The sequence below is a fragment of the Populus nigra genome, chromosome 8 (genome assembly GCF_951802175.1).
Source record: "Populus nigra chromosome 8, ddPopNigr1.1, whole genome shotgun sequence".
Taxonomy (NCBI): Eukaryota; Viridiplantae; Streptophyta; class Magnoliopsida; order Malpighiales; family Salicaceae; genus Populus; species Populus nigra.
Genome location: NC_084859.1, coordinates 1,816,221 through 1,829,990, shown reverse-complemented (window position 1 = coordinate 1,829,990; position 13,770 = coordinate 1,816,221). Strand labels below are relative to the sequence as shown.

At 35.2% G+C, this 13,770-nt stretch overlaps 3 protein-coding genes across 3 annotated transcripts; 1 reads left to right on the top strand and 2 right to left on the bottom strand.

Moving 5' to 3' along the window:
- Positions 1 to 717: 717 nt before the first annotated feature.
- On the bottom strand, positions 718 to 1,738 carry LOC133700977 (elongation of fatty acids protein 3-like). The gene has a single exon (XM_062124722.1). It carries the CDS (start codon positions 1,608 to 1,610, stop codon positions 786 to 788), a length of 825 nt encoding a protein of 274 aa, XP_061980706.1. The 5' UTR covers positions 1,611 to 1,738; the 3' UTR covers positions 718 to 785.
- Positions 1,739 to 2,300: 562 nt separating this feature from the next.
- LOC133702053 (protein RETICULATA-RELATED 1, chloroplastic-like) lies at positions 2,301 to 7,167 on the bottom strand. The gene is made up of 8 exons (XM_062126229.1): positions 6,605 to 7,167; positions 4,968 to 5,132; positions 4,763 to 4,855; positions 4,572 to 4,687; positions 3,800 to 3,898; positions 3,402 to 3,704; positions 3,094 to 3,258; positions 2,301 to 2,916 (listed from the first exon to the last, which is right to left on the bottom strand). The coding sequence occupies exons 1-8, from the start codon at positions 6,950 to 6,952 to the stop codon at positions 2,628 to 2,630; spliced, it is 1,578 nt and encodes a 525-aa protein (XP_061982213.1). The 5' UTR covers positions 6,953 to 7,167; the 3' UTR covers positions 2,301 to 2,627.
- A 2,853-nt stretch (positions 7,168 to 10,020) lies between these two features.
- On the top strand, positions 10,021 to 13,163 carry LOC133700832 (RHOMBOID-like protein 10, chloroplastic). Its single transcript, XM_062124523.1, has 9 exons — positions 10,021 to 10,284; positions 10,845 to 11,101; positions 11,228 to 11,282; positions 11,368 to 11,448; positions 11,535 to 11,631; positions 11,714 to 11,781; positions 12,312 to 12,410; positions 12,630 to 12,671; positions 12,753 to 13,163. Exons 1-9 carry the CDS (start codon positions 10,162 to 10,164, stop codon positions 12,906 to 12,908), a joined length of 978 nt encoding a protein of 325 aa, XP_061980507.1. The 5' UTR covers positions 10,021 to 10,161; the 3' UTR covers positions 12,909 to 13,163.
- The last annotated feature ends 607 nt before the right edge of the window (positions 13,164 to 13,770 follow it).

Below are 13,770 nucleotides of genomic sequence, written 5' to 3'. Positions count from 1 at the left end.
CGGGAGAATTTGCTTACAACATTGGCTGCTGTTCGTTCTCGTGACTCCATTTTGAGGTATCTGCATAGGTTGAGTTTAGCTTGTTCCTTGAAAGCCTTTCCTCGTGTTCTGTATCATCTCCTGTTCTATATCATGAGCCTAATGATCACAAGAGTTTAAATTCCAGGACCATCAATGGAGTGCAAATCCTGAGCCCTGTCAGATACCCTAGAACTTGTGGTGCTCTTGGTTTGGCTTGCTTGGTTTCTTTCACCATCTATAGGATTTAACCCTAAAACTCATGATGCTTAAGCTGTATCTATCAGCATAATAAGAAAGAGAGAAACATAAAAGATTAAAGAAAATATCTCATCCGAATCTATGAAAAATGACAGAAACATATCTCTTTCTCAAAGAATTATTTTTTTTAATTCCCTCCCCAATGTTTCTATCCTGTATTGTTAGTTATAACTTAAACATGGTAGGATTTCTCACAGTCAACCTCCTAATTCTCAACTTGATAATCATAGAAGTAATGCAGCATTTCAAACTGTGTTTATCTTGTAAAAAAACATATTTTTTTATGCTTTTTCAAGCCAAGTTTGAACCGCATAGACAATAGCCTAATAAATCATACTCAACCATTGCAATTGCAATGTGAAAAGGAACAGAAATCAATACTCATCAGCATCATCCTCGTATAACCAAAAGACATTAACAAAAGGGAAGCTCACAATGTGATGGAATAGCAAAGAATTCAAATTAAAAGCAAAAGCAAAGGCAATCATGTATGATTAATAAGTAAATCATAGCCCTTTATCTTTATGAGCAGCTGCCTTTTTGTTGGCATAGCTCTTACCATGAAAATCAAGAAAAAGAGCCAAGAGTGAAGCATTGAAAACAGCATTGAAGCACCAACCCCAGATTCCTGAGCAACCTGATCCTGTAAAATGGTAGTACAGCATCAAGCCCGATATGGCAAAGCTAAAAACAAACTGCACAATCTGGCAATCAGTGACCAGTCTTTTCCACTTTGGCCTCACACCCATTGCACTCCACAGGTAATAGTAGTACATTACCACATGTACCAAAGAATTGGTGATTAAGGCCACTGGAAACAATGACTGTGAAGTCATCAGCCACAAGTAGCACATGACCACCACCGTTGCGTGGTGGTAGACGTGGAGGAATGTGAGGCGTTGGATCGAATTGCTCAAGATGATCAAAAGGGTGTCGACAAATTCAAGAATCTTGGAGAGGTAGAATATGTAGGCCCAGAAAAAGAGAGGCCCGGATTGAGGGGTGTGGGGAGGGAAGCAAATGATGTGGTGGAAGTGAGGGCGGGCGGTGGGGGAGATGATGGAGAGGGTGCAGCCAAGGGCCATGATGAAGGAGAGAAGGAAGAGGACGAAGCTGTGGAGGGCTGTGATTGGTTTGAGGATGTGAGGTCTTCGGAGGGAAGAAGGGAGAGGGATTCGGGAGAGAAGGAATGTGAGGAAGAGGTAAGCGGCAACTGTGAGAGCGAGGAATTGGTAGGAGGAGCCAAAGGTTTGGCCTGGGGTCCAGGAAAAGTGCAGGATTTTTGGGTGGTTCACTAGCCAGTACTGAAGGGTAGAGAGTACTGGATTCATCTTGAGGAATCTCACGCGCCGCCTTCAGTGTTGTGGATGGGCGACGGAGATGGGAATGGGAAGAGTCTAGGTTTGTGGAAGTGGATGATGTGTGGTGGTTTCGTACAGAGGCTTATCTTTTAGATGTTGACAGGCAGGCTAGCCTCCTGTTTTGATGGAGATATTATTATTATTATTAATAAATTAACCACCTGTATTTAAAAAAAATGCCATCCATATTTTTTTTAATTTATAGGTTTATATCAAGTTTAAATCTCATAGAAAATCTAATTTAATTTAAAACTTGAATGAAATAGTATTTGATTTAATTCAGTTAAAAATCTAATTTAAATTCAAAATAATATTAGATTTAATTCAATTTAACAGGGTACATTTGTTGGAAAATTCAATACATGCCTATGAGTTTTTCAGCAGATTAAAATCATGTTTAAAATTTTATTTAAAATTATTTTTAAAATAGTTTTTTTGTGTTGAAATATATTAAAATAATATGTTTTATTTTTAAAAATTATTTTTAAAATCAATATATCAAACAATCTAAAAAATATAAAAACTAATAATTTTAAGTAAAAAAAAATTAAAATTTTAAAAAATCCAGGTTAACCCGTATTTCGCTATAAATGCAAGAACAGCAATGATCAAACTGAAACTATATTTTAGTGATTGCATTTGAAGACTGCTAAAAGAAAAGGCTCAGAATCAAACTTCCAATTTATTGAAATCACCAGTGCAGGCCTACACAGCTTGGAATGCTGTGTTACAAGTGTAAGCTGTGCCATCAAAAACAAAACAATGAGTACATGAATCTATAACACATCCTTTCCCCCTAAATATTAATCCTCGCAAAGGTTCTTATGCTGGTGTCATTTGGAAACACCTCTCTGTCTCTCTGCAGTGGCATATGGGAGTCATGGTGAAACTTCTATTGGCTTATTTTTTACGGCCAAAACCATGCCCGAGTTTCTAAAGCCTGAAGGGAGCAAAATTGGAAGGCAACAGTAATTCAATCAATCTACGTTAGGCTTCACCTGCAGACACCTTCTTCCGCACAACCCTCTTTCTACGGACCTTTGGTGCTGGTGATTCCCCGTTAATGGAATCAGCATTGCCTTGTTTTATGCCAAGGAGCCCGAGCCCGGAAACTAGAGCTTTCTTAGAGATAAACCATTTAGAAGATGACTTGGTAGCATCCCCTGAAGACGACCTGTTGTAAGCCTTCAAAAGGTCATCTGACTGAACCAAAGGATCTGGCTCTAACCCTAGCCAAGCTAGCCTTGATGTCTCTCCTACTTGGGCATTTAAAATCCTGTGGCAGATGCAAAACAAAAGAAAATATCAGCAACTGAACGATTTCACATGTTTTATTGAGACATGTGCTATCAATACTATTTCAAAAGCATAGAAAATATATCACAATAAATCTCAAGAATCATGTAGAAAGGTATGGAAAATTCATGGCTTTTTTAAGCAGGAAGAAGCAAACCTCAAAGCTGTGCTGAAAACCAATGCCACTCCAATGACATCAAAATGATTGACCACTGCTCTATCAATTCCACATAATACCTGGTATCTCAGGTTTGCATAAAGTCCAAGGAAAGCACCATAACCAAGAGCATAGGTACTCGCGGGTGGGATTGTCACAGATAACCTGCCAAACAAGCAAAAAAAAAGCCCAGAGTCGTCATAATTAAACTGATTTACAGATAAGAGTCAGTTTAGCCGCAAAGAGTCGGTTCTTTTTCTATTCTTTACATTAAAAAGGTTAGGCTAAAGTTTTGAGGCATTGTTTACCTATCCTTTTTACGGGCCAAAAGATTTGTCAAGGAACCTTGCATTGCTCCGGCAGTTAATCCAACCATACATAACTCTGCAGCCTTATAGAAGAACGAGTGGATTCTCTTCTGCAAGTCAAATTCTCTAAGAGGGTAACTCTTTTCAAAGATATTGTTTGGAAGCTTCTGCAATGTATTTTGCAAATCAAACTGGAATGTGTTTCCATAAGAACGACAAGGAGCAAGCGACCAAACAACAAGGGCATTGCATGCTGTTACTGTTAGGACATTTATAAGAGCCAGATCCCATTCTTGTTTTATCCTGTAATCAGAATAAAGAAAATATTTATCAATTCAATACCAGAAGACAAAATTAGCTGATCTTTGAATTCCAATACTAGAGTAAGAAACAAATACCTATCCTTGCGATTTTTCAACTCCCACCAAACAGAGCAACCAATTGTAGCAGCCTGCTCCAAAAGAAGCCTATATAAAAAGGCAGGGTCTGCAATCATCCTGTAAAACAGAAAATCAGATCTTTAAAAATCAGAAAACATGATGGCTATCTTCCCAACCACGTGTTCAAATGGTAATCTGATATACATATGGAAGGTAATATAATGAGGGAGTCATGCTATATTCACACACACACAAAGTATCAAATGGTGCGACAAATAAGAAAAGCAGAAAAAAGATTGATGCAAAATTTCTTTTGGCATCAAAAGTTAAGATAGAATGTTAATCCACCCATGCTTGACACTCCTATACTATGGCAAGACTGCACCAGCTTTCCAGAGCTTTAAGTTTTCAAGATATGTTCTCTATACAATAGAATACAAAGTTGCAGCCTCATGAAGGATGTATAGCATGACATCATTTACAAGAAAAGGTCTAAGCTTTGCAATAAATCAATGCGTGGCTCTGTACCAAACTTCTAATATATTGGGTAAAGGAATAATATATCTTAAGATGGAACAGAAACGAGTGCCTAGCAAATTGAACAGCAGAATCTGCAAACTTAGATTATGAAACAAACTATCAACAGTATGAAGCAGCCTGATTGGGTGAGATAAATATAGAGGAATGCAAAATTTATTGTTTACAATAAATTTTTAATATCAGTTGTCCAGAATTTGCAGCCCAGCCCAGCGACTGAAAAGTGTAGAACTGAGCACCATATCCAAGTTACCTGCCAATAAATGCCCTAGAAATTGCTTGAGGAAGTGCTCTGGATATAAACCTAGTAGTCGTTGGTCTGGCATTTATTGCTAGGAATTTTACCATTTGAGCAGAGCTGACCAAACCCTGAAAGCAATACTACAGTAAGTACCTAGCCACAGAGCAACCAGTCAAAAGAAAATAATAAGACAGGTACTACACCATTTCATAAGCTTGTCGGAACCCAGCAGGCAGATCCATCATTGTTTTGTGCCACTCATTCAACACTGCATCAACAAATTTTCGATCGTAAAGCTGCCAATAGAAAAAAAAATGGAAATTAAGGTCACATCAAAGCATTTGCACAGAAAATATTTGCATCATCATAAAAGGTGTTAATAAGTAGTCTCTTTGACAGCATTCCAACCTCTTCAAGAAATATCCTTTTCCTAAATAATCCTCCCTCATCACCCTCATCACCATCGTCGAAGTCATCAAAGTAATCATCATCATCACCATCATCATCACCTCCATCACCACCACCATGATTGATATGCTTTCCAATGTCTCCACCACCTCCCCCAAGAGCAACCTGAAATTTTCAAAAAATTTAAGGACCTTGTCATAGACCCTTCAAACCTTAGCGGCTGATTATTCTTAGAAGGCATATCCAAAACCAATTTGACCGGCACATGGATAATTACTGAGAGGTGAGTGATGCAATTCAGAGAAGAAAGTAAGCTTAATTTTTTTTCTACATGTTGTAGGACAGATTGCAAATCCAAAATGATAAGTCATTAAATAAAAAGCATGTACAAGTACAAGTTTTGTCATTGTGCTCTTGGCATGATGAATAAAACATGCTCAATCTAAATTTCTCAGCATGTGCTATTAGTTTAAAAAGAAAATCAACAAAATTTCTTATAAATTTAGAAACCATTACAGGCACTTCACTGCTAAAAGCAAAACAGTCATGCAGGTAGGGAAAGCAAGTGGAAAGAAATTTACTGAGGGCCGTATGATGGTTCTGTTGTACTAAGGTTTGTCAAGTTCACCAAGCGAGGGGGATTGTGTTTGATTGTGCCATGGACCATATTAACAGCACATGTTCTGACGTTAGCTTTATAAAATAAGGATCTAATGCTGGTCTGAGGCTGATCATGCATCATCTCAGTAATTGAGAATAACGTGTCTTTTAGTCATTAAATCTTTTAAATTTCATAATTTCAGCAATCAGAGATTCAACGTAACAATTGTAATTAGCATTACCAGAAACTCAAACATATCTCTCTTAACTGGTTGATCTAGTTTCGTATTTCTAAAACAACAGTCAGACAACCTTTAACCCTCGTTACCTCATAAGAAAATACTCTGAATACCAAGCACATCCCTTTGTTCATTGGTTACTCAAATTATCTTGAAACCACAAAATACAGCCCAGTCAACAGCTAGAGGCACTACTAGCAGGCCAATGCTTCTTCTTTTCTTTTTTTCATTTCATTTACCTTCACGCATTGTCTAAACTCCAAAGAACTATCCCTTAATATACCACTGAAAATGTACCATCTGCATGGTGAAATTCAGTGCTATACAGAATCACGTCCAGTGAAACTTCAGAGGAAGAAGCACAGAGGATCTTAAAGATTTATCACATTTATAAAGATTCAAAACAGTCCTCTGTATTTTAGAAAGAAAAAATAAAGGCATGGAATTAAATATAGACACTAGAATAACAACACTGTAAGATGTTTATGAACCCATCTAATACTCCTAGAATATTTTTCTATAATGTACTGTCATTCACTAACACTTCCTCTCTACAAAACAATAGCCTTAGCCTTTGAATATAGCTATAACTTCCAACAAGATTTCAAATTTCTAGTATAAGATTTTGCCCCTTATTTTTCCCCTACTCTCCCATCCTCCCTCGCTCGAGTTACATCATATATAGCACTAAATCAATAATCCATGGCATCCTTGCTAACAGCTATTCTTGCCCCTATAGTTCAAAAGGTCCAAGGTGCTTAAGAAGAGCTAGTTTCCGCTAGGGAAAGAACAATATACCTCAGGAGTGGACTGGGATTGTTTCTGGGACATATCAAGTTTGCCTTTCTCCAAAGTAACAGCACCTAAGGAGCCGAATTTTCCTTTCATAACCGGACCAAACTCTCCCACGACGGGGGCAGGCGGGGATGAAAAGCATCTCTCCAACGCAACCACGGAATCTCCGCCACCATCAATCATCGGACAAGAAGAAGAAGAAGAAGAACACTTTAAGTCAAGATTACGATTGCTACGAACCCTCCTCCGCAGGTGACATAACTGAGGAATCGGAAAGGTGGGTTTTAACGACAAGGTTGTTTTGGTGGTGGGAGTAGGGATTTGTGCTGTTTGTAACACAAAGTGAGGCATTGCTCTTCTTACTTTTTTTTATTCCTTGTTTGGATGATAGACAGTTCTTGTTCTTTTAGGGTTTGGTTTGGTTAGTTTAGGAGGAGGAGGAGGTGGTGGTGGACGGGTTTTGTTTCATTTCTCGACGGAGACGAAGGAAAGAGAGGAGGGAGGATGGGTGGGATTTTTTTTGGGTGAGTGGGTGGATGGATGGATTGGATTAGCCAGCCAGTCGACTATCAGCCCCTTCAAGAACATTTAGGGACCCAAATGAATGGAATGATAGTTTGGAGACTCAATCGAGAGGAGGTTCATAGTTGAAGGACTTCTTTTGAGGTTTGTCTTTTTATCGTTATCATTGCAAGAAGGGATAAGCATAGCGTATTTGATGTTGTAGTAAATAATATTTTTTAAAAAAGTATTTTTTATTTAAAAATATATTATAATAGTTTTTTTAATATTAATATATTAAAATCATTGAAAAAAAAAATTCTAAACACTACAAAAACTCAAGCCTATTGATTGGTTGGTTAAAAATATTTTTTAAGATTAGATGTGAGTTTCTCATTGTAAGATGGGATATGCTAATGCTTGATATTTATTTGTAAACATTTGCATCTAACTTGAAAATAGATTTTTAAGTTATTGAAAAATAGATTTAAGTTATTAAATTATTGAGGCAATTTAAGAATCAATCATCAATTTGAAAAAATTATTATTTATTAAAATTTTATTTATTTTTTTACTTGGTATTAATCTGGTTATATTTGACCAGATCAACAAAATTACATCTCTATCAACGTAGTTTTACTAAATTAATGTTTTTTTAATTTAAAATAAAATATAAACTGGATTATGATTTGTCTAATAAAATTTAATAATTATGAACTAACCATTTGTTCACTTTGTGTGTTTGATAGTATTTAATAAGGGTGATTATTTTCAGTTTGGTTCAGTTTTTATTAAAAAAATAACCAAACCGGAATTTTAAAAAAACCAAAACCGGTTCAAACCGACTGGTTTCGGTTTGGTTTGGTTTTTTAAAACAAAAACCGGTTTGGCTTGGTTTTTTCCAGTTTGCCTTGGTTTTTTCGGTTTGGTTCGGTTTTTTTCCGATTCGGTTCGGTTTTTTCAGTTTCATGCTTGTAAAACCAAAACCGAACCGAACCAGTCGGTTTTTTCAAAATTCTAATCTATTTTTTTTTCACAATTTGGTTTTTTCAATTATTTTTTTTTTATTTTCTTGGTTTAATCTATTTTTTGATTTTTTTACTCACCCCTTATATTTAACCATTATTAAAATTAGTGTGAGCACATGAAATTAAAAAAAAAAAACCCATCTACCATAGCAAAATGCTTGAAAAGATCACTCTCTACAATACATTGTTCATATAGTCGTCATGTTTGCAGATATCTCTCATCACCTCAAACCAAGTTTTGGACATAAGAATTGTCACCATTGATTTAGAACCCAAACAATACTTAGTACATAAATCTTTATCATAAACAAAATATTCCTTTTGTGAATTGTTAGAGCTTTATACTATAGAAAGCAGTATGCTTGCTTTTAGGGTTTTTCTAGGGTATATTATTCGTGAAAAGCTCTCGCTTGCAAGGAATTCATACCCACAAAGATTATAGAATTTCATTAAGAGGCTCGAGAGATGTATAAAATTGAAGTTTTATGTTTAAAAACTAGAGAATAAAGTTCAAGTTTTATATGTCAAGAAGACATGATTTTATTCAATTTTAAATGCTTTTAAATGTTTCATAGGATATGCTGGAGAAATCATAGTTTTCAGACTCGACTCAGTGGCTGGCCTGGTCGAAGGCCTGGATCCCGGGTTTTGACCGGGTCACCGGGTCGTCCAGGTCAAATTTTTTAGTAAAATCAAAACAACGTCGTTTTAGTAAAAAAAAAAACAAAAGTCAACAAGTCGCAACCGGGTTTTTGACTGGGTCTTGTCAAGTCAACCGAGTTGTTAGGTCAGCTGAGTCACACCGGGTTTTTCCTTCCTCTATTTTTTCTTCAACCCGACCCGTTCCAGCTCCAGGTCGGCCGGGTCCCGAGTCAACCAGCCGGGCTGGGCCGGGTTTCAAAACTACAATATAAATACATTAGAGATATGGAGTAGCTAGAAATTGCATAAATGCACAAATATATAAAGCTTCCCACTTGCTAGGTTATCATATTTTTCCACTAAAAAAAAACACAAAAAAATCCTCAAGTTATATGCTAACATATATATATATAATCTAAAGTATCATAGTTGATTAATCTTTTCCCTCTTTTTTTTCCTATCAACTAGTGAAATTAATTATTAAAGTTTTCATAGTTGTGAAGGCAAATTTTTTTAGAAATTACCTGTTATTGCTCTCTTTTGTTGAAGCAATTTTATTTTTAGGGTTTTTATAGTTTACACTAATGAGATCAATAAGAATTTTCCATCAAATTTCAAGAAATCTTACTCAATCTTTTATGAACTCGATAGGAGAATGAAAGAGAATGATAAATCCAGTTCATAAGATAAAAATAAATTATGTTATTTTATGGGTTATTAAAAAATTATGTTTTTTTTTTTACACTTCAAGATTTTTTTATTGGATTTACTTACTCTTCAACTTTGACATGGTTTTTAAGTATTATTATAAATTTTTATTTGAATTTTAATACTTTTTTCAATTACTATGTTTTTTATCTAAATATAATAGTAATAATAATAATAAATTATTTATGAAAATTAATTGAAATTATTTTTTTAAATGTTTAAATAGATTTGAAACATAATTTTATTATATTCATCATTTTTTTAATTTGTTTTTAGTTAAAAACATTGTGTTAGTAAAAATAAACAAGAGCTATATAAATAAAAAGATTTATTTTTATAATTTTTTAAAACAAATTATTTTTTAATTTAATAAAAATACTAAATAATTTTTTTACATTTGAAAGTATTTTTTATATTAAAAAGAAATGATCCCGCAATGTGGAGCCAACACATGCAAACTAGAGATTGTTTGTTCAGAGTCAGATATTTTTTTACTAAACATCCTCCTTTAGGTGTTTTTTCAACTGGTATCTTTTATCCTAAAAGGCAAACCAAACACTGCCTAAGTAACGTGATCCAGTTGGATCAACCCAAGATTAGTCCACTGGCCAGAGAACAGAACATGTGGTTTTCTCCAAGAGCAAGAAGCAGCGAAGGAGGCAATCGGGAAAGAGATAGGGAATGATGGGGTCATCACTATCAGCTTCTCCGCAGCCGATGTGGCGGGTCCCGATACAACCCTTGAATCTCATTACAACCGTCGCTTCTCTCCGCTTTGGCTTCCTTGTGCACTCCTCCTTCAAGGTACCCCCACCATGCCCCCTTCCTTCTCTCTCTTTTATGCATTCTTGCATCTGTTGTTTGTGGTTTAGACTTTGATGGGTGTCCAGTGGAATGTTATTCTTCCTGGAAAATTCTTGTACAACTTGTACTTAGTGAATTTGGGGTTAACTTTTTTAAGCACTTCTTGTTCTGTGAATGATTGGAGAGCTGTTTTATGTTGATATAGACAGATTCTTCTTGGTAGAAAAAGATATAATCCATGCTCGTCCTACACTACTACACATATAACATTTATCACCATGCCTTCCTGGGTGATTGTTGCCTTGCCTGAGAGATTGTAACTTTCGCTTTCGATTTCGGTCAATTGAATATGGTTCAAGACTATGTCTTCCCTTTTGTTTTTCTTTTACTTGGTTGAAGCTGTACAAGTGCTGTGAAATCACAGTTTTCCTAACCTGCAACAAAAATATTACTGTTGAACATTTTTGGGTACTCGCTTGTTTGTGTACTGGTATGCAAAACATAGTGGTCTTGTCGTTTCCAAAAGTTATTAATGCCATTTGATTTCTCGTTTTGAACAGAATATCTCTCATCTCTATCATGTTCCTAGATTGAAGGATGTGTGGCATGAAAAGGCCTCCCAGTTGCAGGGAATTGACGTTCTTCAATTTTCAAATGATGTCTTTGCATCCACATGTTCATCTTGCTTGTGTTTCTTCAATGGAGGAGGGACTAGAAAGGGCTTTAGAAATGAGGGATCGCCAAACTTGGAGACATACGGGAGAAGTTCATTTAATGGAAGACAATGGACTAATATTCTTCTCGCTATCAATATCTTGCAAGTATTATAACAATATGGACAAATAACATATTTTAATTTTCTTTATTGATCAAGCAACAGCTATTTAGCATTTATTTTTGTGCTCCTTCTCCTCTAATTTTTTTAGTTATGTCATGTGTGCAGAGTTTATTTTGCGCAAATTGCTACCCGAGGAAAGCTGTTATTCTGGGGTGCTAAGGTTAGACAATTAAGAGTGATAATTTGGCATTGAAACTTATTCTATGAGGGCTCTTTACCTGTGAGTTAATTTATAATTCACACAGGTTAACAGTCTTATTGACAAGGGACAATTTTGGAGGCTGGCCACTTCTTCTGTTCTGCATGCAAATATTGGGCACCTCATGGTCAATTCTACATCTTATGCCTTTGCATCTTATGCGCTGTTGCTGATTTTTCTTTATCTATCTGAAAAGAAATCTTTACTTTCCAGGTTAATTGCTATTCTTTGAATTCTGTTGGTCCTACCATTGAGAATCTTAGTGGCCCAAGGAGATTTATTGCAGTTTACCTCACCTCTGCAATTGCAAGTAACAGCTCATAAACTCTCTGCAATATAAATGAAAATGCTTCCTCCCTAGTTTCCATGTTCAATTCTTTCATGAAAATCAGGTTCAGCAATGAGTTACTGGTTCTGCAGAGCACCTGCAGTCGGGGCCTCAGGAGCCATCTTTGGATTAGTAAGTCATCCTGAACTCTATCCTATAAAAAACTACTGAATTTTTTACATGATCTACTTGAAGGAGAAGAAAATATGATTGCACATGAGATTTTCATTTCTTTTTCTTGGTCCCTGCATTTCTATCTTGAAAATTTATGCCTGCAATATGATATTATTATATTTCTCACTGTTAAGACTGGTCTTTACTCTGAAGTGGGAGCATTAACTGATGGTTCTAGGCTTGTAGAATATCATGGAAGTTTGCAGCTAGAGAGAATTTTAAATCAAATCCAAAACCATCTTCATATCAATTTTGACTTGTTTTATTTATCCTCCCAATGAAGAAAGAAAAGGGAAAAGCATATAAAAAGGAAAAGAAACAGGAAAAAAAAAGCCCCGGCAGACCTTGCCTTCCTATATAAAAGAATTTACTGTCCTGTTGCTCTCAAATCTTTAGATCCTTGAATCTATCATGTCGCCATTTACAGTCCCTTCAAGCTATTTATGTCCCTCACAACTTGCTATTCTGTATCTGTATGTTCGATTTAGGTTGGATCTCTTGCAGTGTTTGTCATAAGACATAGAAGAATGATCGGAGGTGGCAAAGAAGATCTACAGAACATAGCTAAAGTGATATTCCTCAATATGGTATGTGATCCAAGGTTCCTAAGAAACCAGAGGAGTTGCATAGCAATATAGTTCGAATCACGCTCTATACATCTCAAAATACTGAATAAAGTTCTCTGGTTTCATAGAAACTTTTATGTTTAAGTGAATTCAGATGTACGACCTGTTCTTGGTCTATCTATCATTTCAGTGTTGAGTCATTTTAATTCAAAACCGTGGTAACGTGTATCTTTTATGCAGATGATCGGTTTATTAACAAAAGGCATCGATAACTGGGGACATGTGAGTATAGCATTATTTCTGATGTTTTATTTCTTATTATTTGCCCACCAACTATTTTCCATTTGATGTCGAAAATTTCAGCTGGGAGGCTTGCTTGGTGGAGTTGCCACATCTTGGTTTGTTGGACCTGCATGGCAGTATGGCACCCAGTCGCATGATGGTCGAAGAGTTTTCGTAGACAAGGCACCAATCAGGTATCTGACCAACAGAAAGACAGAACCGAAGAACTTTGGTTAAATTGTTGATTTTGCTGTGGAGCTCCGGTGGACTGTAAATAAGAAAGGCCCTGTTCAATTGAATTGAATGCAAATTGGCTATGCCTTGCATTATGCTTTTTGTGCAGTGGCTTTAATTTTCTCTGGTGATAGAACTAGTTTTCTGGTGGGATACCATTAAAATCTTTAAAATAGATGAAAAACCAAATATGAAGAGCTGAAAGGGAAACTGGATTTCTAATTTTATTCAGAATATATATGTTCTTGCTTAGCAAAATCAACGTTATGATTACAGTGCCTTTTTCGTATTTACAATACTCCCAACGTTATAATTAGTAATGTTGCAATTTAACTGATTATATTCTATCTAATCTATAGCCTGTTTGGAAGTGTTATCTAATCTATAGCCTAGCCTGTTTAGAAATATAGTTATGGTTATTTTTCAAAGTGTTTTTCATGTTGAAATATATTAAAATAATATTTTTTTTATTTTTTTAAAATTATTTTTTAGATCAATACATTAAAATAATTCAAAATACATAAAAAAATTAATTTTTAATAAAAAAAATTTAAAATTTTTAGAAACGTGATTTACACCGCATTCGCGGTTCCCAAAACAGTACTTTAATTGTCAAAGATCACATTCCATGTCACATATTTTTTTTCAATATACTAAAATAAAACAAAAAATCATAAAACCATTGAGAGTTTATTTTTTATATAGTAATTTTATCATATTGTTAATGATGTTTTTATTATAATGCTACTGGGATTTATTAGTTTAATGTTTTTTCATGGTATTTTGTATGAAAATATATGCAATTCATGATTTATTTAACAAAAAAATGGGTAGAATATAATGGAAGTGATGTCAATAAAACCAA

Bases quoted from the DNA above. Each gene is read 5' to 3' on its own strand.
- LOC133700832 (XM_062124523.1), top strand. From the start codon at position 10,162: ATGATGGGGTCATCACTATCAGCTTCTCCGCAGCCGATGTGGCGGGTC. The intron at 11,102-11,227 runs GCAAGTATTATA...TCATGTGTGCAG, and splicing joins CTTCTCGCTATCAATATCTT to AGTTTATTTTGCGCAAATTG. The intron at 12,672-12,752 runs GTGAGTATAGCA...CGAAAATTTCAG, and splicing joins GCATCGATAACTGGGGACAT to CTGGGAGGCTTGCTTGGTGG.
- LOC133700977 (XM_062124722.1), bottom strand. From the start codon at position 1,610: ATGAATCCAGTACTCTCTACCCTTCAGTACTGGCTAGTGAACCACCCA.
- LOC133702053 (XM_062126229.1), bottom strand. From the start codon at position 6,952: ATGCCTCACTTTGTGTTACAAACAGCACAAATCCCTACTCCCACCACC. The intron at 3,705-3,799 runs GTATTTGTTTCT...TTCTGATTACAG, and splicing joins TTGAAAAATCGCAAGGATAG to GATAAAACAAGAATGGGATC. The intron at 2,917-3,093 runs GTTTGCTTCTTC...CATCTGCCACAG, and splicing joins GTTTTCAGCACAGCTTTGAG to GATTTTAAATGCCCAAGTAG.